Below are 23,593 nucleotides of genomic sequence, written 5' to 3'. Positions count from 1 at the left end.
GTCTCCTTCACAGTCCTGTAGGGCACAGCAGGATGGAACAGAGCACTTGAGGAGCTGCTGAGGCAGTAACTTGTCTGGGTCCCAGCATGACCCTGCAGATCACTGGTCAAATTAAACTGCGAGGCTTCGCGCTCATCACAAAGAGCATGTGTGCAATTCGGGGGTGGGGAGGGTGGGGAAGATCCCAGAAGAACCGAGTCTCCTAGGCTTAGGAAAATTGACTGTTCTCATTAGAGGAGCCTCGTGCCAGCTTTCCGTGGCGTGTCTGCAGCAGGGAGGAAGTGTGGGGGAGGATGTCAGCTCTGGGAAGCCTTGTCTCATAATTAAGGATGAGTCTCTTGCCTCCTGATGGGGATCCTTTCTCTCCCACCCTCCTGCTTTCTCAGAGACTGTGGAGCAGCTTGGCAGGCCCAGATTGTTTAGAGGACAAAAGGTTATTGTCCCCAGGCCCTTCATAATGAAATTGGTCTCTTCCCTGCATCCCCCAGCTCCCGTTCCTCCCTCCGCTCGGGTAGTTGGCACCACGGCTTGATTTACAAAGCCTTTTTCTTCGCGGTGCCCCCAGTGCTGGGTCGGTCCCTGACGTGGCCTTTCCTTGCTCTCCCATCACCCGCTCAGCCCTCACCTTCTGCGCCTGGTGGTGTTCATCCTGGTGCCAGAATCCCCAAGCTGGTGCCCCTCCTCCCAGCCCTTTGTGTGGTGCTGCTGTTGCGGGGTAATGCACACTGTAGCTGGCATTGTGTCATCGTGAGAGCTCTGTGTCCTGACCCGCAGCCCTCGGAGCTGTCTCAGGCCGTAATTTGCTGGCAAGCGTCTATGTTACTGAGCTGAAACAACAATTTCTCCCAGCTGGCTTTATGGCATCACGTCCGTGCGCCCGCGACTGCTGGGGATTTTGCTTTCTCTTGTAGGATCAGTGTTCTCCGTGCCCTGGGTCCAGCCACATGGGGTGACCAGCAAGACTAGGGGCCCAGGAGGACACTGGTGTGGGAGGGAGCTGCAGCTTCCCCCCAAAGCCTGGCTTCTGGCCAGATTCTCCAGCAGCTGTTCCTGGGCTGATGGGATTTGTAGAGAGAGCAAGGGCCAAGGAAGAAAAGGCCATCGTGTGTCTGCGAGATTGCTTCCAGATGGTTCTGGTTATGAGCAGAGTACACCAGAATTCTTCCTTTCAGCCAAACCTTTCTCACATTTACGATGGTCCTCTTTCAGAGACAGGCTGGACTGGTAACTTGAGAGGGTCATGTGGTTGTTAACTTAGTAAGGGGAACGCTGCTCAAGGCAGAGGGCTCTGGGGCAGTGGCTCTGCCAATGTGCTGGGGCCTTTGGCGCATCCTGGGCATAACTGCATCTCTCACTGGGACCAGCCTCTGTGTCCAGCGGTCATGAGCTTTGCTCTACTTCTGGAAAAGATGGGTTTTGCTAGAGAGGTTCCAGAGGCAGTGACCTTTTATTCTTGTGTCTTGTAGCCCTTTCCTTTTTATGATTCTAACATGATGATGTGTCGGGATAATTTCCCTCTTCTCTATTTCCCTTAAAGCTATGAGCAGAATCGGGGTTTTTCCACCAGGAAAGGAATGGAATCAACCATCATTCTCTCCTTACAGCACTGACTGTCCTTATGAAGGCCACAGAAACCTTTTCTGTTCTCTCCTCTCAAGCACAGTAGCCACTGGCCACGTGTGGCTATGTACGTTTAAATCAGTTGAAGCTAAGTAAAATTTAAAATGTGTGTCCCCATTCACGCTGGCCATCTCTCAGTTGCTCAGTGGCCACTGAATTGGACAGGGGCCGCTGCAGAGCATCATAGAATGTTCTACTGGAGGTCCTGTGGTCCAGCTAATCGGACTGTGTGTTTCTGGCTCGCGGGCAGAGCGGACTATGGTGCAAGTTACTGTCCGACCCTGAGTGTCCCAGCAGCAAGCTGGGGCAGCCAGAGTGGAGGGCACACTGGAGCTTCTGGCCCCGTCGCTGTGGGACTGAGTCAGCTGGGGGCTCCTGTCCTCTTCCCCCGTCTTCAGGGGTATCAGTCATCGTGCTTATGCACAGTTGACCCGTCACTTGCTGGGTAGCGGAGAAGCTGCGTGCTGCTGGCCAGCCTGAAGGCAGACCCACTTCATCTACATAACACACCTTCTCTATGATACACCTTGCCCTCTCCCTCAGCAGCCGAAGCCCAGCCCTGGCCTGTGCCTCCTGGGTGGGTAGCAGCTCTGGGCACTTGTGGGCCTCTTGCTTTTCCATTGACTCCCTGGGGAGCGTATCTGAGCCTGGGAATCTCATTAAAAAGCAGCTTCACTTGCAAGCCTCTCCATTCTGTAGGGAGTGACCTTTGTTCTGGTTCTGCAGCCTGGAGCCTGGCTCAGGGGTGAGCAGCACAGCCCCACAGCCTACGGCTTCTTACCGACAAGCAGAACTTTCTCTGGAAAGAGCAACTCCTCGGAGGCAGCCCCCAGCATGTCCAGTTGAAATGTACCAATACTGGAGCTGTGACTTCTATTGAATTCTTTCTTGTTCTCACCAATGGCCTCTGACAGCACAGGCAGGCCAGCTTGGTGGGGAAGTGGAGATGCAGATGGAGAAATGCCACGGAATGCTTTATGAAGCCAACTCCAGAGCTGCGCCCGCATTTAGTATAAATTGATTTATTGAATCAAGCACAGAAGCCCTGTTGCCGAAACCCCAGGCTTCCTCCTCCCTAGGACCTCCTAATAAAGCAGCCCCAACTGACACTCTTCATTAGCTCTTGCACTGATCCCCAGGCAGTTTTTAAAGGGACAGTGTCCCTCTTTGGGGCCAGAATTTATACATTGGCCACGCCTGTGGGTCTAATTAACCCAGCGTTATGAGTCTTACTTGGAAAGTCTGCATTTTCTAACAGCTTGACTCTTGAGTTTTAAAGAGTAATTGAAAATTTCAAAGTCTGTGCTTTTCTTCCTTTTCGCTTTTAATCACTCTTACCCCAGCCTTGGGAAACTTACCTGCAGATGTCTCTGGCATTTTGGAAGCACAGAAGGGTTTCTGAGTCCCGCGCCAGTGCAAAGGCTGATGTTGCTGGTGTGCCCCAGACCTCCCTGGGAGGCGTTTCAGACTCGCCAGAGAAATATCACATTTTAATTTTATAATTACTTCATAAGAAAGCAGGCCTTTCCCTAGTGAAACCTGGCCTTCATTTCCTCCCGGCAACTTGTATTTTCATAATTTAATGATTATGGGCCGCCTCGGCAGCGGTCTGATTGCTGAGAGCAGTCTGAAAAATCCAACTTTGCGGAGAAGGGAAGCGGTGGGGGTTTTGGTGATTATTTTGGAGAATTTTAACCCCAGACCTCACCGAGATTGCCCAGGGTGGGGATTGGCTGCGGCAGAAACGAGGCACCGGAAAAGCCCTCGTGCCCCAGCTTCCACAGGGGGCTGGAGCTGAAGTCAGAATGGGCCAGGTCCATGAATGGGTCCTTGGGACGTGCATGTTCTGCATCTTTTCAAGACTTGCAGGCCTGGCTGCAGAAGCAGCGGGGAAGAAAGCCGGCCCTGCTGTGTGCAGCACATCTCCTGACAGTGATGAATAGCTCCCTGCTCCCACCCCGCGCGGGAGGCCAGGGGAGGCGATGGGCTCTTTACAAATGCTTGCAAGCTGAGACAGACAGGCTTTGTCCAGCTACAGGGAGGAGGAGAAAAAGAGATGCCCCACCAGCTCGCTCCCTATTGATCATCATCCACTCACCCTGCACACACGCGCGCGCACACACACACACACACTCCTCTCCCTGTCTCTCCTGTCTCGGCTTCAATGATAAGTGGAAGCTTACAGCTCCTAAAGTGTTTGAACTACCCCCATGCTTTTATGTTTTAAAAAGATTTATTTTATTTATTTGAAAGAGTTACAGAGAGAGGTAGAGACAAAGAGAGAGAGAGAGAGAGATATTCCATTCCGTTGGTTGACTATCCAAATGACCACAACAGCCAGAGTTGAGCTGATCCAAAGCCAGGAGCTTCTTTCCAGTCCCACATGGGTGCAGGGGCCCAAGGACTTGGACCATCTACTGCCTTCCCAGGCCATAGTAGTGAGCTGTATCGGAAGAAGAGCAGCTGGGACTTGAACCAGTGCACATCTGGGATGCGGCACTGCAGGCTGGGGCTTACCCCTCAGACCTTTGAACAGTTATAGCACTTGTCCATTCCCGTTCACTTAACCCTGGGAAGAGTGAACCTACCACATGTCTCCTGTGACTGGCGTTTGGGGGCCGATACAGTACACGTGTGGTGGTAACGCAGCTCCAAGTTGCCTGGGAGAAGTTTGGGGATGTCAGATGCTTGTAAAAGTCACTATGAAAAGAACCAGGGTCCGTTTTGGCTGCTGCACCCCTGGGAGCATGCACCTTTATTGTACACTTGCTGGAGTTGAATAGTTAAGAATGGCAACATGAGGCTAGAGTGCCCAGCCTGGATGGATCAGTCCCCACTGGTGTGGCAAGGATAGTTCACATTGCTGCCCTCAGCTTTCATTTCTCCATTTGTCAATAAAGGTACCTGATAATAGGATGTCGTTGAGTGAGTAGATGAAGGGCACCGAACAAAGCCTGGCATGTAGTAAGTGCCTGATGGTTGTCTAATTCTGTAGTCGTTAGATGTTATGGAGTGTGGAAGAGTCAGCAAGGACTAATTGTTTCCCTAGGAGGCTTAGCATCTCGTGGACGTAGAGAAGCTTGATTTTCAAAGTTAGAAAACACAAAGAGAAGAGCAAGGAAGTGTAGAGAAGCAGTGACTGATGTAAGAAACGATGTGACAGGCCCATGGCCTGGCAGCTCTGTCCCATGGCTTGGCAGGATGGCAGGTGTAGCACAAGTCAGATCTAGGGGAAGAGGCACCATTAATACAGCCAGGAAGCCATGCACCAATTGCTGCTTTTTTTTTTTTTTTTTTTTTGGTTTGGAGCTTTCTTGCATGCCATGCCTGCCTTGTTGGACTTAGTGCTGGACGTTTTAATGTGGCTCTGCAGCCCTCCAAAGCCATACCCAAGGAGCTAGGGCACCACGCCTGCCAGGGGCCAAAACACATGGGTGTTTCTCTCCTCTGGGAGAGAGCTAATTGCACAGAGGTATGTTAGTCTCCAAGGCATTGTGTGGTGGCCCAGGATTGGCTTTCTGGAAATTTATTCAACACTATTTCACCTTGAAATCTCTTCTGAAAATCCCAGCAATGGGGAAGGCAGATCTGTTAGAACTTGTGCACAGATGAAACAAGCCAGGCCAAATACAGGGGTTTTTAAGCAGGGCTCGGAGAAAAGGCCTGTGGCTACGGCAGAGAGAGTAGTGGGAGCGGGAGGACTGAGTTGGAGCCCGAGATCTGCTGGACGGTGGCAGTTTCACGGGGGGTGGGGGGGTAGGGGGGTGGGGGGTGGGCTGGAGGAAAGGATATTCTGGACAGAGGGCACAGCTCAGGCAGAAGCCCAGAGGGATGAAATAGGATGTGGGTTTGGGGAATGTGGAAGCCGGAGGTAATATTAAAAATATTTGAGCAGTCAGCATGGAGGGGCAGGCTCAGCTGGGCTGCAGCAGGGTCCCAGGAGCCCCCTGCTGCTCCAGACATTAACCCTTAACTTACTGCCACCTCATGGGGACGTCAGGGGATGGTCCAGCATAGCAGACGGAGGCTGTCCTGTGGGTGTGGGACAATCGCTATCTACCAGTCAATAAGGACGTATTTCAGTGTTTTACCCTCTGTACGCTGTTCTATTGGGAGGTGTCAGCCAGTTACAGTGCTTGTGGGACCCTCAGAGAGTGAGGTATAGGACCGTGGTGGGCGTGAAGCGAGCCATCGAACTAAGCCAGTAGATTGCAGTCAAATCCCAGGCAACTTTGAATGCCATGCTAAGGATGGCAGTAACCGATGTGAGTTTTTTCCCACCCTTAAGAGCTCTGCACCTTTGGAAAACATGTATGTGAATGAAACACAGAGCAGAAATAAAGAGCTGACAGTGGCTTCAGAAAGACACACGGGCTAATCCTCAGGCCATTTATAGGGCCCTATTTTAAGGAAATTCCAGAGAAGTAGCCACGACAACGCTCCTATACATTTTCCAGGTACTTGGCAAGCCTGCCAAGGAAACATGTCTCCCTGTTGGGGAAGCACTCCTAGAGTAAGGATAGTTCACTGTGGCTAGAGCTTGGTAAAGGCTCTTTCCATTTCCCTGCCCACCAGGTTCAAAGTAGGATACCAGGGTTGTGACCACGGGGGCCTAGGAGCATCTGTATCAGATTCGGCTAGAGTGCCACTTTAAAGCACGTGGTGTGGGGCTGACATGGCACAGAGTTAAGCCACCACATGTGATGCCAGCATCCCATATCAGAGCACCAGTTTGAGTCCTGGCTGCTCCACTTTGAATCCAGAATCCTGCAAACGCACCTGTAAAGGCAGTGGGTGATGGCCCAAGTATGTGGGCACCCACCTTCTGTGTGAGAGACCTGGATGGAATTCCTGACTCGTGGCTCAGCCTGTCCTGGCCTTGTCTGTTGTGGCCATTTGGGGAGTGAACCAGCAGATGGAAAATCTCTATCTCTCCTCCCCCAACCCCATCAATGTCTGTCACTCTGCCTTTCAAATAAATAAATCTTTGAAACCCATAGTTCCTGGTCCTACCCTAGGGTTCCACACACAAGAGCTGGGACGCCACCACTCCAGATCCCACCATACTTCAATCTGCCACGGTGGTCCTTTCACCTGCAGACATGGAAACCCAAGACTCCCTCAGAGCAAGGGTAAGGTCTTGTGCCTATCCCTTGCTGAAGAACTGAGCACACATCTTTCTGTAAGAACTGGAAAATGCAACAGTGGCTCCCAAGGCATCCTGAGAGCCAGTGAGTGGTCTGTCAGCCATGCCTCTCCCTGTCATAATGAATCCTCTGGAAACTTTCTGAAGGTTCCTGGAGGGATGGAAGCAACACATTTCACTTTTTGCTTTTTACTTTGTCGCTCTGGCAGAGACAACAATACTGGGCCACATTCTAGGTTCAGATTCCCCTGGGATTGAGTCAACCTTGTCAGTCTTCCAGGCTGTCTGTCGTGCTCAGTAAACTACGGGACAAACATGGGACTGCTTCATTTCAGTCATTCTCTCGGTGGGCCAGCTGTGGTGTTGGGCATTGGAGATACAAAGAAGAGTAGAACAGGGGCCAGGCACTGTGGCTCAGCAGGGTAAAGCCACTGCTTGTGGTGCCAGCCTCTCATATTGGAATGTCAGATGGACTCCTGGCTGTTCTGCTTTCAATCCAGCTTCCTGCTAATATGCATGGGAAAGCAGTGGAATGTGGCCAAGTACTCAGGGCCTTACCCTGGTGTTAGAGACCAGGATGGAGTTCCTGGGCCCTGGCTTTGGCCTGGCCCAGGACTGGCTGTTGCTGCTATATGGGGAGTGAACCAGCAGACAGAAGAAATCTTTTTTTCTCTCTCTCTTTTTCTCCCACCCCTGCTCTCTGTCAATCTGCCTTCCAAATAAATAAGAAAACCTTTAAAGAGTAGAATAGTCCCTGCCCTCATGGTGCTTATAGTCTCAGGCCCATGAATGGATGATTACAGTCCCAAACAGGACTGATAAGGGATCTTCACCCACAGTGAAGGTTTATCATTCAGAGTCAGTGTTAAAAACGGGTCCAGCTCCACTCTGCCTGCTGAACCAGGGTCTCTGAGGTCCTGAAATCTGCCCTTAAAAAAAAAAAAAAAAGCCCAAGCGATTCCTGTGTATCCATCAACATTGACCTTGGGCAGCCTTTGACACTCTTGCCATGGATACGAACAAAAGTATACAGAAGTGATTAATTAAAGAGCGCTGGGCAGCCTGGGCTCTGTGATAGGTCTGTGATTCTGGGGGAGGTATTGGAGGCCTTTGTCCCAGTTGTCTACGTGCTGTACCTTGGGAACTTCTTTGTCCATTTGCAGTGAGCTGAGGACTGTGTGGACTGGACTAGTAGTAGGTGATGTGTGATGAGGGCTGATAAAGCCTCCAGTGCCAACAGTGTGGCAGGGCCAAGAAAAGCCTCTGTCTTTTTTTCTTTATTTATTCTGTGCTCATGGTCTGGATAGTCCAGGCACCAGGCATGGCATAAACATGTGGGGCAGGTCAGGAGATGGTGCATCCCAGGGCACTTAACCCACAGGCCTCTCTTTCCTGTTCATGGTTGGTAAATGACTCCCCAACCCCAGCTTGCCTAATCCTCTGGGTTGCCAGAGTCATCCTGTGGGGAACATGGCACCTGAGGTTGAAGATTTTGAGTCTCTCCATTTATTGCACATGAACCATTTGAAAGCCAAGCCTCAGTTCTGCAGTGGCCTTGTACCTCTACCACATTGCTAAGAGAAGAGCAGGTCTAAGAATGAGGTGTAGCTAAACTCCTGTGTGACTTGCCACTGTAAACACTAGAAAGGGGAAGTAGACTTTCTTTTTTAAAGATTTTATGTATTTGAGAGGCAAAGAGGGAGAGAGAGGTCTTCCCTCTGTGTGTTCATGCCCCAGATGGCCGCAATGGCAGGAGCTGTGCTGATCCAAAACCAGGAGCCAGGAGCTTCTTCCGGGTCTCCCACGCAAGTGCAGGGGCCCAAGCACTGGGGCCATCTTCTACTGCTTTCCCAAGCCATAGCAGAGAGCTGGATCAGAAGTGGAGCAGCTAGGACTTGAACTGGGGCCCATATGGGATGCTGGCGCTTCAGGCAGCCGCTTTACTTACTACGTCACAACACTGGCCCTGGGAAGTGCACTTTTCAAAACATTTTACAGTTTCATCTGAAGAAGGGGATTGGTAATTACACCTCCTTTTGCTAATCATGCCATTTTATGGTAATTATATAGATGCTTAGCTGGACGAGATGGACAGAAAAAAGAACATAGTACTCAAGGCAGACAAGAAGTGAGTTTGACTTCTGTTGTTGCCTTGTAGGACCTCTCTCTCTGCTCAATTTTCTTTGTATAATGCAGATTATACCTGCATCTACCTTACAAGGTTGTTGTAAATATATAAGCTTAGAAATAAATAGTGTTTAGAATAGTGCCTAGTTAAAAAAAAAATAGTGCCTAGCACAGAGCAAGTGTGCCATAAATGTTGGGGATGTTAGAATTTGGTCAATGTTGGGGTGAGGTGATAACACAAAGTTAACAATGACTACCTTTGCCCTCCGTCTTCTGAGACTGTTGGGCCACCTAGATGCAGGAGCCAGAGTGCTGTTTTCCTTTTGTTTCCTTATAAAGATTGCTAGCTGTCACCCAGACTTGTGCCTCTTCTCCCAGGGCCTCAAGTACTACAGGCCTTGGCAGAAGACTGTGGGATCCACAAGACAAGCATCTGTTTCACCTAAAGATGGAAGGGGGGGCTTTTTTGTGTATGAAGATAAGTCTTGATTATGTAAAATTCCTGTGGTTTCTGAGAAGACAGGAGACTTGAAAAAGCTGATTCCGGCTGAGATTCTTGAGCTCTGCCCTGTGTGAACTTGAAGGGCACTTAGATGTTGAGCGTTGCACCATGGTACCGTGAGGTAGAGCCATACTCTGCGGCTTCCCCAGGGGATACTGCTGGACTCAGTTCTCCATGGCCAAGCATCCAAACGGCCAACAAGAACAGCTGTGAAGGTAGGCACAGGAGCCAGCCTGCACAGGAGAAGCCCTCTTTTTATCCAGCAAACTCTTAGCTCTTTTCTGTGACTGTGGGGTCAGTTGTGGTCATCTCCTGATTTGTATCTATTGATTTGATCCACTATAAAGGCCACTGTCAATGAAATACATGTTTGTTTCAAAATAAATGGTCCCTGTGAAAGCTGAAATCACTGCATATTTGTGTGCTCATAAAGCAAGGGTCTCAAATGCATACCCATGGGGAGATCTAAATATTATTGATTAGAATATGTAGCTCTCCTAGCCAAGTGCTAATGCACTCCAAGTAGATACTGAATCTGGACTTTGCTTGAGAGTCATTCAGAATGCTTTATTCTGAAATATTGCTGGTTCTCTTGGGCATTCACACATGATTGCATTCTTCAAAAGATTGATTCCTAGCATTATTTCCTATGCAGATCCTTTTCCAATGCAGAACTTGGGCCTGTTGGTCAAGAGATGGCCTTCCCTTTATTTAACTCCATATGCTCTTCCACTGTGCCCGTTCCAGGCACTAGTAGCGCTCAGCAAATATTCACGAGCAAATCCAGTGGAACCGCTTGCTTTTATGTAGTCAAAGCCTAAGTTCCTAATTCAGAAACTACTAAGATCAGGTTCTGTTTCTCTACCCAGAATTTCAAGTGTGGGTAACAGTCCGTTGGTGGGTTGTGAAATCAATTCGGTTTCTGGGGATAAGCATTTTTTAAAATATACTGAACATCTTGGGACAGAAAGAAAATATCAAGGTGTGTATCACATGGGAGGAGTAACGTTGATTTCTCAAAGACGTGTTTATGTGAACACTGGGTTAACAGGATTGACATACTTCTTACCACTGGCCCCAAAGTGTGAAAGCTCGGGTCTAACCCAGTGGGTTCACGCGGAGCACATGGACCTGTAAGGTGAACGCAAGCTCGATGGCCTCCTGCTGTCACCTGTCAGCCTGCTGGGAGGAAGAGGAGCTGTTAAACCCAAAGAGGGGAGTGCACTTGGCTCCCGGAGCTCCAGCAGCATCTGGCTCAAGCATGCTGTTGGGGGCAGAGCAGGGGTAGGCATTTTCCCGGCTGTGGTCAGCCCTTCCAGTCGAGGACTTTCCTGGAGGGAAACTGCAATGTTAGGGACCCCAGATGGACAGTTTTTCTGGAGAGAAAGCCAGCCAGCTCCCCCGAGGTGGGAAGGTTGCTGGTCTCATCACAGGTAGGCGGGATGCATGGGCAGGGCTACTGCCAGCCCCACACAGTAATCGCACTCTGAGGATGCAAGCACCCTGCTAGTGCCTGCAAGCAGCCTGATTCCTCTGTATTAGCAGAGGCGCATCAAGTCCTTCATAGCTGAGGGCCCGCGGGCCTCAGCTACTTTAACGGACCCTCCAAGGACCAAGGGAACAAAACAAGGTCACATTTGTTTGAAGAACTTTGATCCCACAGGAGACCTTCCCAGGAGCCAGATAATTAGGATACCTATTGAAAATAGCTCCTAGCACGTAAATCCAGGAATCTAATGAGTCAAAACACCACCCCGCAAAACTGAGATCTACAGATAACTCATGCCTGTGGCAGAGAAGTGGGGCCTGGCTCACCGTGTTAGAAAGGATACCTCTAAGTTCCCCAAGTACCTGCGGCCGGGGGGTTCCACGGGCTCCCCAGACCCGCCCTCGGGACTCCTCCTCACGCCACAGCTCTGGCTGGAGCCTCACCTTGTGAAGCGTCTCATTTACTGTCCCGGACAGCTTAGCTCTGTCTTTCCAGCAGGTTGAGCTGTGATCTAAAGGCACGTATAAGAAATTTCTGGGTTTCTTAACAGTGACTCTTTGAAACCAGGAAAAACGGACACTTAACAGTTAATATTTAGAGGCGGGCATTTGGGGTAGTGATGAAGACACCACTTACTGTCTGGTTTGAGTCCTAGCACTGCTCCCAGTTCTAGCTTCCTGCTAACGTGTACCCTGGGAGGCCGCAGATGATGGTTCGAGTAGTTGGTTGGGTCCTTGTCACTTAGGTGGAAGACCCGATGGAGTTCTGGGGAGTGGACTGGCATTTCTTCTCTCAGTCTCTCTCCCTCCCTCCCTCTCTCTGTCTTTGCCTCTCAAATAAACTGAAAAATTTTTTTAAAGATGACATTTAAAAATGAATAGTAGCCCCTAGTCGGACACCACTTGATCTTGTGTTAGCTTAAAGGAAGCCCTCTCCCCGCTCCTCTCTGTGTGAAGGCAGAGCTGGCTGCCTGAGGTAGGGCCACCTCCGGGAGCAGGCAGCGGCCTCCATTTCCTGAGCTCTGTGGTTGGGCTCTGGGCTGGGCTCCCTTGGAAACAGATGCTGGCAGAGAAAGGGGAGCATGAGGTGGTGGCCAACCGGGCCTTGCTTTTTCCAGGAAGGTCTGAGGGTGGCGGGGGAGGGGCCAGAGAGCCTCTGCAGATTGCAGAATTGCTTAATTGGGGTCATTGCCAAACTCTTAAAAGCCACGAGTTGCCTTTGTGCCCCAGGCATGTGTATGTGTGTATGTTCCTGGCCAGCCAGGCCTGGGGAATGAGGGGTGTGGGTCTCCTCTGGGGCCCCTGGGATTCAAGATTTTTGTTACGGGAAGGCAGGTGTGGGGACCCAAGGCCAAGGCGCCTCTGCCCATCATGCTCCATCCGGACCAGCTTGGCTGCTGTGACGTGTGCTTCTGCTGGGAGGAATCTAGCCTGCCCACGGGAGGCTCCTCCCTCCCTCCAGGAGGGCAGTGAGCTACCAGCTACAGAACTGAAACTCTCCTTATAGGACTGTTTCAGTCAAGCCCCGCCATACGCCCTGTAGATGATTACTGGCTCTGAGCATCCCCCTGCGTGTCTCATGTCTCAGTCTTCTCTGTGGAGCAGGATAACGCATGTTTCTGGAGAAAGTTGTGCAGGTGCACTCCTGGATCTCATTAGCAATGGTAGCAGAAGGCAGCGCTCAGGTATTTCTGGTTGCTCAGCACAGACGTTGGCCCATGGAGATGTGCAGTCTGACACCCATGGTGGCCACTTCCTGAGCTCCACTCTGCCTGGAGGGAACTAATGAGGGTGTTGAGGCCAGCAGCGTCAGCAGCAGTGGGCAGTTAAGTAGCCCGTCCTTCCCAGCTTCCTTGCACTTAACTGCGCAGCCACCCCAGGACATTTTCATGTCACAAAGCGAATTTAGGGAGGCTTGAGGGACTTGCCACAGTTCACATCACCGCTGCACGTGAGGATTGAGATGCGGCTTCAGAAGCTCCCAGCTCCAAGCCTGGTGTGCCTTAATATCCCGTGCACAGTGGCCTCTGCCAGGAGGGGGAAGCGAATCCAGGAAGAAAGGTCCCTCGGGGAGGAGAGGCTTCCAAGGCGAGTGGAGAAGTTATTGGAAGAATGTGACTCACTGGTGTGTGTCACTGGAGCCACCCAAGGGGGTTGGAGAGATCCTGCAGTCCCCAAAAGGAGAGGGTCTCATTGCCCACCCCCCCCCAGAAGGGTTCATGTTCATTTTCAGTGACTTTGATCTCCTGCTAAGGAAATCAAGGCCCAGGGAAATGAGTGGTATTTCTGGCCGTCTTTCTAGTTAAAGGTCACGACTTAGGAGAGAGAAGAGATCGTGGGAAGTGGTCTCTGTGGAGGACACCAAAGGGAGAACTCTGGGTTCCTGGCCTGTGAATGAAGAAGCCAGAATATGGGCTCTGGCTGGAAATGGAGGAATCCAGCAAAGACCAACAAGAGCTTTCTTAGGCAGGAAATTTGCCTTTAATCCAAGTTAATGTGGAGGAAAAGTATCTTGGTGATAGCATATGCAGTGCAGAACAACTGTGATGAAAAGAAAATTTCATTGTGAGGGGTGCATGGGGTGATCTGGAGAAAATTATAGATAAGAGGAGCATAAGTTGTGTTTGTATAGCTTTATTGAAATATAGGCAGTAAAAAGGAACCTGAAACTTCATTGTAAAGAGGTATATAGGGATGAGCATTTGGCTTGGTGATTCAGATGCTGGTTGGGATGCCTGCATCCCATATTAGTACCTGGATTCTAGTCCCAACTCCACTCCTGATTCCAGCTTCCTGCTGTGGAGACCCTGGGAGGCAGCAGGAGATGCCTCGGATAGATGGATCCCTGCTAATCACATGGGAGACCCAGGTTAGATTCCCAGCTCCTGGCTTCAGTCTGGCCCAGCCTCTGCTTTTACGGGCATTTGAGTGAATCCGTGAATTTGAGGAATGGGCCAGCATTTGAGGAGTGAAACTGTCTTCATTAATGTTCAGGAAAAGGAGGCTGAATATAAACAAGTAAATACAGTTTTATGCAAGATAGTCTCAGATTACGCTACATAAGTGCTGTTAAGAGCCATGGGAGGATAAGTGGGAACAGGAGAGTACAATACTTCCCTTTTTAGAAATGTCTTTTTTTGTTAAAGATTTATTTATTTACTTGAGAGGCAGAGTTATAGAAAGAGAGAGGTCTTCCATTTGCTGGTTCACTCCCCAAATGGCTGCAATGGCCAGAGCTGGGCCAATCTGAAGCCAGGAGCTTCTTACCACAAGTGGATGCACCATCATCCCAAATGGGCACCGGTTCGAGTCCTGGCTGCTCCACTTCCAATCCAGCTCCCTGCTGATGGCCTGGGAAAGCAATAAAAGATAGCCCACATGTTTGGGCCCTTGCGGCTATATGGGAGATCCGTAAGAAGACATTCTAAAAATAAAAGTATTGTACCCCGCTGTGGCTGAACTATCCCATACTGTTTGATGAATGGTCAGGAGCCAGGGGAGGATGTGGGGGTAGAATGGCCCATGCAGGGGGACAGAAGGGCCCTGTGGCATGTGAAAGAAACAATGGGAAAAGCAGAGCTATGAGAGCATACCAGAGGTATCAAAGATCATGGAGGCACATAGTTAGATTATATTTTAAGATGGTGAGAAGCCAGTGGAGAATTTTAAGCTGAAGAGTGATGACTATAGATTTGAAGAGAGAGAGAAATACTTGTGGGAGATTAGCTAGCAGGTTTGCCAGTCTGAAAATATGAGCAAAGCTTCTTCTGATGAAATTTACAAAAGTGACCAAGAGGCAAGACGTATTCATGGCAGAGAAGTCCTGTAGTTGCTACCGAGCGGAAGGATGAAAGGACATCAGGTGGCTTCCCAGGGATCTCACGAGTTCAGATGTTCAGAGTGTGTAGACTGTGGGAGCAGCGCACAGCCAGCCAGGTCAGAGGCAAGCAAGGAATGTGCCGCTGAGCATTCGCAGGGACTCGGGAAACAAAGAAACAGGGGGCTGTTAGTGGTTGTAATGTCAGTATGTATAGAGCAAGCAAATACATGGGCACAGAGTAAAGCCTCTGCATCGGGAAGGTAGTCTTCACTGAGTTGCTCACTTAATCAGATACTTTTAATGGGCACCCATTGTATGCCAGACCCTGTGTCCATGTCACCCCCTCCACACCCTCGTCTCTGTCTGAGCCTGTCCCTCTGCACACTGCCTTGTCCACGTAAGGTCCCAAGGTCCTGCTCATGTCCTTGTACAGCTTGTCTCAGGCCATTTCCCTCCCTGTAGTCTGGCTTCCTAAGGGTCAGTCTGGTGAGAGCCTTGTTGTATCACTCACTGAGAAAGTTAGCTCATGGATGGCGCTTGAACTCCAACAGTGGATCTCAGTTTTGCCTGCACATGAGCAATGACCTGGGAAGCTTTAAAAAATCCTGATGGCTGAGTCCCATCCCTGGGGACTGTGACTTAGTTGCTCTGAGATGTGGCTTGGGTATCAGGATATGCAGGTGATTGAATATGATGCCAGGGCTAAGAACCGCTCATTTACAAACTCATTCAAAACTCGAGCTGGGGTGGATTCTAATAATAGCTTTATTTGTTCCTCAAGAGACTTGTAGACCAGTGTTCAAAATAGTTCATGTGAATATATAAAACTTCAAAGTGACTATTTCTATTTTGTGTTAATTTTGTAGGTAGAGAGGAAGGAAATAGTATCATTCCTTCTTTGAAAATCAATTCCTAGAATATCTCGGGGCTCATTTGCAGCAGTGGCAAAAATAACTAGCATTGGTGAGCTCTTAACGTGTGCTAGCCACTATGCTGAGTATGAGAATGCTTCAAGAAGTTCGTGGAAAATGGAATCGAAAGATGTGTTTACTGTGGTAAGCATTTGGCGCCACAGTTACCATGCTGCTTGGGACACACACATCTCATTGAAATGCAGGTTCAACACTTGGCTCCTCCTCTTCAATCCAGCTTCCTGTTAATGCACACCCTAGGAGATGTGCAGATGATGGTTCAAGTACTTGGGTTCCTGCCATCCTCATGGGAAACCCAGGTTCCTGGTTTCCACCTGGCTGAGCCATGACTATTGCAGGCATTTGGAGAATGACCCAGTGGAGAGAAGACTTCTCTGTGTCTGTCTCTCTCCTTTTCAAAGAGAATGAAAATAAATTTTTAAAAATATTTTAAATAAGTTATTTTGGTGCAAAAATTTTGAAATACCTGCATAGTTTTTACATTATACACATTTTTTATGACTTTTTTGAGAAATGCTCAAACTTTAAGCTCTTCACATTTTAATCCTCACAACAACCCCACAAGTGAGCACCAGGGGATCTTATGGTCCAGAGAGCACATCCGTGTGCCCCAAGCCACACAGAAAGCAGGGCCACACTGGAGAGCAGGTGCATCTGGAGCCAGAACTTCACTAACAGCTTTCTAGGAGATGAGGCTGTACCTGCTTAAATGCTGGGATTCTTTTGTTTACCAAGAGCATTCCACATTCACTCCCAAGCTGCCTAGGTATATTCAGGACCTGAAGACCATTTGATAAGTTATTTTTTTTTTCTCATGTGCTCAGGATACATTCCTTTAGAAAAACACCTACTCTTGTTCCTAACCCAGCAGAACCTACCCCATCTTATCTTCCTGATAACTTTCTTGAGGCAGTGGAAATGCAGTACTTACCCCATTTTGCAGAGAGGGGAACTAGATGCCGTGAATCAATTAACTACTAGATTTTAGAAGTAACTGCCACTGATTGGGCTCTGACTGAGTGCAGCTCTGTCCAGTTTGTGTGCTGTGTATGATCCTCAGTTTATAGATGGGAAAACTGAGAAGGAAAATGGTGAAGCCAGTTGCCCAGAGTGATACAGTGGGTGCAGTGTTTGTTTGCTTATTTGTTTTTGTTTTTCCAACTTGCTGGTGAGCAAAACTGCAAGCCACAGGCTTCATTTGCTTTCCCCCCTTAACCTTGTCTCGAATAAACCATTGAAGCCTAAACTGGATTTTCCTTGTGTATATCAAGTGACCGCTTAAGAGCTATTGTGAAACAAAGACTTCTCTTCTACCTTGAATATCATGGTGAGGTCAGATAGCCACTAAATATTCTTTCTCCATGAGCGGTTGTTTAACCTAGCAGTTAAGACACTCAGACTGTACATCAGAGTACCTGGTGTTCGATTCCTGGCTCTAGCTCCTGACTCTAGCTTCCTGCTAATACAAACCCTGGGAGGCAGTGCCGATGGCTTTAATGCTTGGGTCCTTGCCACCACGTCGGGGTGAGTTCCAGGCTCCTGGCTTCATCCTGGCATTGTCCTAGCACTTGAAGGCATTTAGGGAGTAAATCAGTAGATGAAAGTGCTCCGTCTCTCTCAAATAAGTAAGTAAATAAAGTTTTTAGAAATATATTCGCCCTTCAGACATCCCAGTATGAGGCTGTTTTGGTGTAAACAGCCCTTGGAGGTGAGAACTGGCTCTCAGAACAAGTTCACACTCTATCTACCTCTGAGGCCTGCTGTCTCACACGGTTTCAGACTGTTGATGAGAAACCAGCCGCTGTTGCTGGGTCACTTGGCACAGACACCATGGGCTAACCCCTTCTGCTCCTTACTGAGGAATATGCCAGTGGATTTTCTCTTTCTTCCAGCATTTAAAGACTTGGTGTTTGCTGGCTGGCTGAAATATACATACACACACAGTTCTGTAGGGAGAATAACTCTATACAAAGAGTAAGAGGCAGTGTGGCGAGTGCATGGGTACCAGTGGCAGCGGGTCGCTAATTGAGTGCAAACCTTTTCTAAAATGTTGTTTATCCTCCTACAGGGCATACAAAACCATTGAGGATGATGACTTGAAATTTCCCCTTATCTATGGAGAAGGCAAGAAGGTAGGTGCTCTGTCTCACTGCCTGCCACTCTATGTCATCTTGGTAGCTCATGGTTTTATAGCCTTGACAGCTTGGAAAAATAGCACAACCATACTTCTTCCTTCAGGCCTCCTGTCTGGGGGAGGAGGTGGTGGAAGGGGTGCTGAAGGAGGGGTGGGACTAAGGTGGCAGGTTGTCAGTAGACACAAGGGGCTAAAAGCACTATCCCCCTTCCCATTCTGTCTGAATCCTGTCGCAGTGTTTGAACATGGCCACTTCCATCTACCCCATTTCATCTGGTGTCTGCTGACAAGCCAGGAAGTAGGTCAGGCTGGCTGTGGTAGATGCACGAGGTAACTGGGACTGTGAGGGTAACACAGCTCAGGCAGAGCCACAGGGCCAGCTAGGGGTGGCTTCAGATGGGTGTCACGGTTGTCTACATCTTTCTACTCCTCTCATGCTGCACCAGGCAAGTTCACACTTTGCAAGTCTGCTTTTCCATTGGCCCCTTCCACCCTCCAAGGAAGGGTCTCCAAACTCCATTGTAACTGAGCCATAGGAACACAACAGCCAGAGCCCAGGCTAAGACCATCGTCAGCTCCTAGGGCCCCCGCCAGGAGCCAACACTGAACAGCACGTTGTCGAACCCAAGGAAGGCTGTCAGCCTTGGAGACCTGGAAGGGGTTGAAATCCTGGAGTAGAGATGGGAAGCTTTGAACCCATGTGCCAGTAAGAACAGGCACCTTCTGAATCACGGCATTCCTCCTCTGACACTAACACATTTCAGCTTGGTGCTCAGAGTTCCAATTAGAAGTGAAAAATGCGCTGACAGGAGTCTTCAACTGAAATCCTTTTCAGCATTCAGTAGTTTGTATCAAGAAGAAATGACTCACAAGCAAACCGAAAGATGCTTTTGTGGATAGAACCTGTGTGTGTGTGTGTGTGTGTGTGTGTGTGTGTGTGTGTAAAAGCCGTCTTTGTATCCCTAGTATCTCTAGTCTGGGACCTGCCCCATGGCAAACATGGGTCTAATACCAAATGCCTTAGTATTCAATAAGCTGGTCAGCTATGTCAGTATGCTCCTTAGGGCAACAGGAAAACAGACTGATGTACTCTTACAAGTTTATCAACAGTAAGGTTTAAAGGGACAGGGGTTTTCCCAGTTAAATGAAAAGTTCAAAACATCATTTCAGGTAATTAATACTTGACAGTCCTCTGATGAGTTCTGTCGTTGTACCTGTTGGCCTGTTCAGAAGCCACTGTGTCTCCACTTAGCTTGTTACTGATTGGTGGGCTTGCCCAGTACCAAGCTGCACACTATGCCTGTGTAAAGACTCCATGATTCCTTGGTGTTCTGTCTACACCCTTTGCAGGGGGTTTCTCTTTCCTCTCTGTGGATACCTCTGGAGAAGTTTCAGAATGCTTGGAGGCCAGGATTTTCCTGATATTTCCAAAAATTCTGTGAATGATTTGTGTGAGTGACACCTGTAGACTTTGTAACCAGCTCAGTCACTAGCAGAAATACCAAATCTCTTTGGACTGCAACACAGGTGTGTGTTTTTTTCATCCAGAGATGCTGCACCACGAAGAGAGAGCAGATGGGTCGCCAGAGACGCAGAAGGTTCACCTTTCCAATGGGACACTTGTTAGCTAGAAGGGAGTCCTCCCTGCAGGTCGGGGACCTTCCAAAGCCTGCCTTGGATTTTATACCTTTAACTCCTGCCCTTAAAAACTGTTTCTGCCTCAACGTGAACGCTACCTACCTTCTGATCTGAGACCAGCCTCACAGCTTCACAGCTCATCAGGGAGACTGGGAGGAAAATGTAGATAATGTGTTAAATTATCATGTGATTTCTTAGCTTTTATCTGCTTTATCCTCACCCCTGTGGGCAGTTACTCCTATTAACCCACGTACTAGGGTGAAGATTCAAACTCGGCTCTTTGAACCATGATACTGCACAGGGTATTTGGGCCATACTGCACCCATGAGGACTTCCTCTCCCTCCCCCTCACTCCCTCTCCTCCCCCCTCCCGCCTGTCTCAATATCATCCATCTTTCCGCACTCAGTACCACATCTCCTAGGGAACCTTCTCAGTAGAATTTTAAGTCCTCTAAGCTCCCATAGCCCATTGTTTGTGTGTCTCTCAGCATTTAGTTGTCTTTTATGTTATTAGTCAGCCATGTACCTCCTGTCTCTCTTGCCAAGTTCTTTTAGAGTAGAGATGAAGCCTTTGACATTTGGGGCCCCCATCACCTGGTGTCTGCACATGGTAGGCGCTCAGTAGATGTTTGGGTTAATTAAGTAAGTGGAGTCTCAGGACATGGTTGGGCTCACTGTGTGGACATTAGTACAACAGTGTTGATTTCCTTAAGACATTCAGAAAGCAATAGAGAAAGCCTGAAGCCTAAGCCCAGAGGTCTCTGTCTAGCTACAACACTTGGTGACATTTTGTTCCTTTCTACACAGAGGAAGTTTGTGGGATGTTAGTAGAACCCCTTGCAGGGTTGTTCATGAGTTCTCTCTAACCTTGAAGAATAATAGGTGAGGTGCAGGCACTGTGACACAGCAGGCTAAGCCACCACTTGCAATGCCCACATACCATTATTGGGGTACCAGTTTGAGTCCTGAATGATCCACTTCCAATCTAGTTTCCTGCTAATGTGCCTGAGAAACCAGTGGATGATAGCTCAAGTACTTGGGTCTCTGCCACCCAGGTGGGAAACCCAAATGGAGATCTTGGTTTCTGACTTCATCCTGACTCCTCCCTCCATCCCTCCCTCTGTGTGTGTGTGTGTGTGTGTGTGTGTGTGTGTGTGTGTATGTGTGTATATATGTATGTATGTTTGTGTCTGTGTGTGATTCTGCCTTTCAAATAAATAAGTACATCTTTTTTAAAAAGATTAGGTGAGCTTTGGGAAGGGGAGCGGATCCTGACTGTTTGCATCTTTTGTTACTGCCTGCCTCAAGGCTAGGGACACAGCTGGTGTTCAGCAAATACTTGCAACCGGTGTGTGACAGAAGGATGGGTGAGATGGATGGAGGGAGGGATCCATCCTGTTGGATTTGGTATGAGCTGATCTTTGTAACTTTATACATCATGCGCATATTGAAATTAGTTTATTGGGCACTCTGCCCCAGTCTCTACAGAAGAAAGCTGAAAAGAGACAACAGCAACCCATTAAGCTTAAGATAATTCATAGAAACTTAACTGAAAAGTGATCGCTGTTAAATATAAGAGTGGGAATAAGAGAGGGAAGAGATGTGCAATTCGGGACATGCTCAAGCTGACTTACCTCAAATGGTAGAGTTAGAAACATACCAGGGGATTCCAATTCAATCCCATCAAGGTGGCATGTACCAATGCCATCTCACTAGTCCCAGTGATCAATTTCTGTTCACAATTGATCATAATGGTAGGACTAAGAACCAAAGGGATCACATAAACAAGACTAGTGTCTGCAAATACTAGCTGATAGAATCAAAAAGGGAGAGAATGATCCAACACGGGAAGTGAGATACACAGCAGACCCATAGAATGGCAGATGTCCTAAACAGCACTCTAGCCTCAGAATCAGCCCTTAAGGCATGCGGATCCGGCTGAAATGCCCATGAGAGTATTTCAGGCATGGAAAGCCAAGACACTCTGGGGAAAAAAAAAAAAAAAAAAAAAAAAAAAAAAAAAAAAAAAACACCTTAATGAAAGATCTCCGTGAGTGAGATCCCAGTAGAAAGAATGGGTCATCAAAGAAGGAGGTACCTTTCTCTGAAGAGAGGAGAGAACTTCCACTTTGACCATGGCCTTGTCTAAAAATGATCAGAGTCAGTGAACTCAGGGGGCTTCCATAGCCTTGGCAGCTCATGACAAGAGCCTAGGGTGATTACTGATGCCATAAACAAGAGTGTCAATTTGTTAAGTCAACAACCGGAGTCACTGTGCACTTACTCCTCATGTAGGATCTTTGTCCTTAGTGTACTGTACATTGAGATTTAATGCTATAACTAGTACTCAAACAGTATTTTTCACTTTATGTTTCTGTGTGGGAGCAAACTGTTGAAATCTTTACTTAATGTATACTAAACTGATCTTCTGTATATAAAGAATCGAAAATGAATCTTTATGTGAATGGAAGGGGAGAGGGAGTGGGAAAAGGGAGGGTTGCGGGTTGGAGGGACGTTATGGGGGGGAAGCCATTGTAATCAATATTCTGTACTTTGGAAATTTATATTCATTAAATAAAAGTTAAAAAAAAAAGATAATTCATAGAAAAAGCACTCCTCAAATATGGAAGTGAATTTGGTGACCCCCTTCCTTGGGAACAGTCCCATGCAAATGACTAGGAAAGGACATAGAAAGATGAGTAGAGGAATCAGAAAATCCTTCCACTGCTCTTAGCCTGTGGCAGCTGCTGAGTGACAAAATGCTTCCTCTGTGTGTGTGTTTCTGATGACCTTTTACTTACACTCCTAGGCCCGGGTGATGGCAACTATTGGAGTGACCAGGGGACTCGGAGACCATGACCTGAAGGTTCATGACTCCAACATCTACATAAAACCATTCCTGTCTTCAGCTCCAGAGGTACCACATGAGGTTTTTGTTTGTATTTTGTACAATGAAATATTTTCTATTATTCCTCCCCTGACTCACACCCCACATCCAGGCCGTAGCCAACTTGTGTCACATATACTTCTGCTCTGTCTCAAGTCTGCTTCTTTTTCCCCTTTGTTTTTGACTGCCATGCCCTCATCACCTCCCATATAGCCTCCTAGTATCGTTCCCTACGTCCTGCCATTCATCCATGTATTATCAGGTGAATTTTCCTAAAGAACCATTCTGCTCAGAAACCTTCAGTGGAACCTCAAGCCAGACTCTTCCTATTGGGATTCAAGGCTTGTTATAATTTGGTCTGACTTTCTAACCTGATCTTTGTCCCCCTGCACCAGCCAGAATGAACCTGTTGTTTCCTGCACATAACCCTCGGCTTCCCATATTTACTCAAACTGCCCCTTCTGCCAAGAATGTCCTTTCTCCCCTTCCTCAGACACCAGATTCTTCTTTTTCTCCAGCTTTAAGCTCAGATACTTCTGTGGAGGTGACCCCGATTGTCCCCTCCCCCAGCCAGAAGCAGTGTCTGTCTACTGGGGGTACACATGGAGCAACTTCCTCGTCCGGCATGTTCACTGATGGCCTTCTACCAGTTACTCATATGTACCTCATCCCTTTGTTAGGTCTCAGTTACCTGGAGAGCCTCACTTAGTTGATACTTGGAGAACTGAAGTGAAAAACACATTGGTCTTGCTTCCCATCCGGTTCTGTGTTGACTTCAGAAAGTATATCGTTTTGAAAAGATTTTGCTTCTGCCACTGTAACAGAATACCACAGCCTGGGTCATTTATCCAGGATAGAGGTTTATTTAGCTCATTGTTCTGGAGGCTGGGAAGTCTGGAGTGTGGCACTAGCATCTGTTCAACACGTGGTGAGGGCCTGCTGAGTGCATGAAAACATGGTGGAGGGCATCATCCGTGGCGACACAGCAAACATGCTACTTCAGTCTCTCTTCTCCTGAGACAGCCAATGATGTGGTCTTGGCAGCCCCGCCCCCAGGACCTTATCTAATCCCAACAACCTCCCAGAGACCCCAGCTCCAGGTACCTTTAGCATGGGATTTCCAACACATTAAATCTGGGGGATTCATTCAAACCATGGCAGCTCCAAATTATTAAAAAAAAAAAAAAAAAAAAAAAAAAAAAAAACTGGCCGGCGCCGTGGCTCACTAGGCTAATCCTCCGCCTTGTGGCGCCGGCACACCGGGTTCTAGTCCCGGTCGGGGCGCCGGATTCTGTCCCG

The 23,593-nt window shown here is 48.4% G+C and overlaps 1 protein-coding gene across 2 annotated transcripts in view; it reads left to right on the top strand.

The window, feature by feature from the left end:
• Window positions 1–23,593, top strand: part of PPM1H (protein phosphatase, Mg2+/Mn2+ dependent 1H) — a 301,454-nt gene that overhangs the window by 227,356 nt on the left and 50,505 nt on the right. For both annotated transcript variants that reach the window (XM_002711306.5, XM_051846392.2), the window contains exons 7-8: window positions 17,704–17,767; window positions 22,217–22,324. In XM_002711306.5, coding sequence (XP_002711352.2) covers window positions 17,704–17,767; window positions 22,217–22,324 — 172 coding nt within the window. The remainder of the gene's footprint in view (window positions 1–17,703; window positions 17,768–22,216; window positions 22,325–23,593) is intronic.

The sequence above is a fragment of the Oryctolagus cuniculus genome, chromosome 11 (genome assembly GCF_964237555.1).
Source record: "Oryctolagus cuniculus chromosome 11, mOryCun1.1, whole genome shotgun sequence".
Taxonomy (NCBI): Eukaryota; Metazoa; Chordata; class Mammalia; order Lagomorpha; family Leporidae; genus Oryctolagus; species Oryctolagus cuniculus.
Note: the sequence above shows the minus strand (reverse complement) of the source record. Positions and strands in the feature narration are given on the sequence as shown.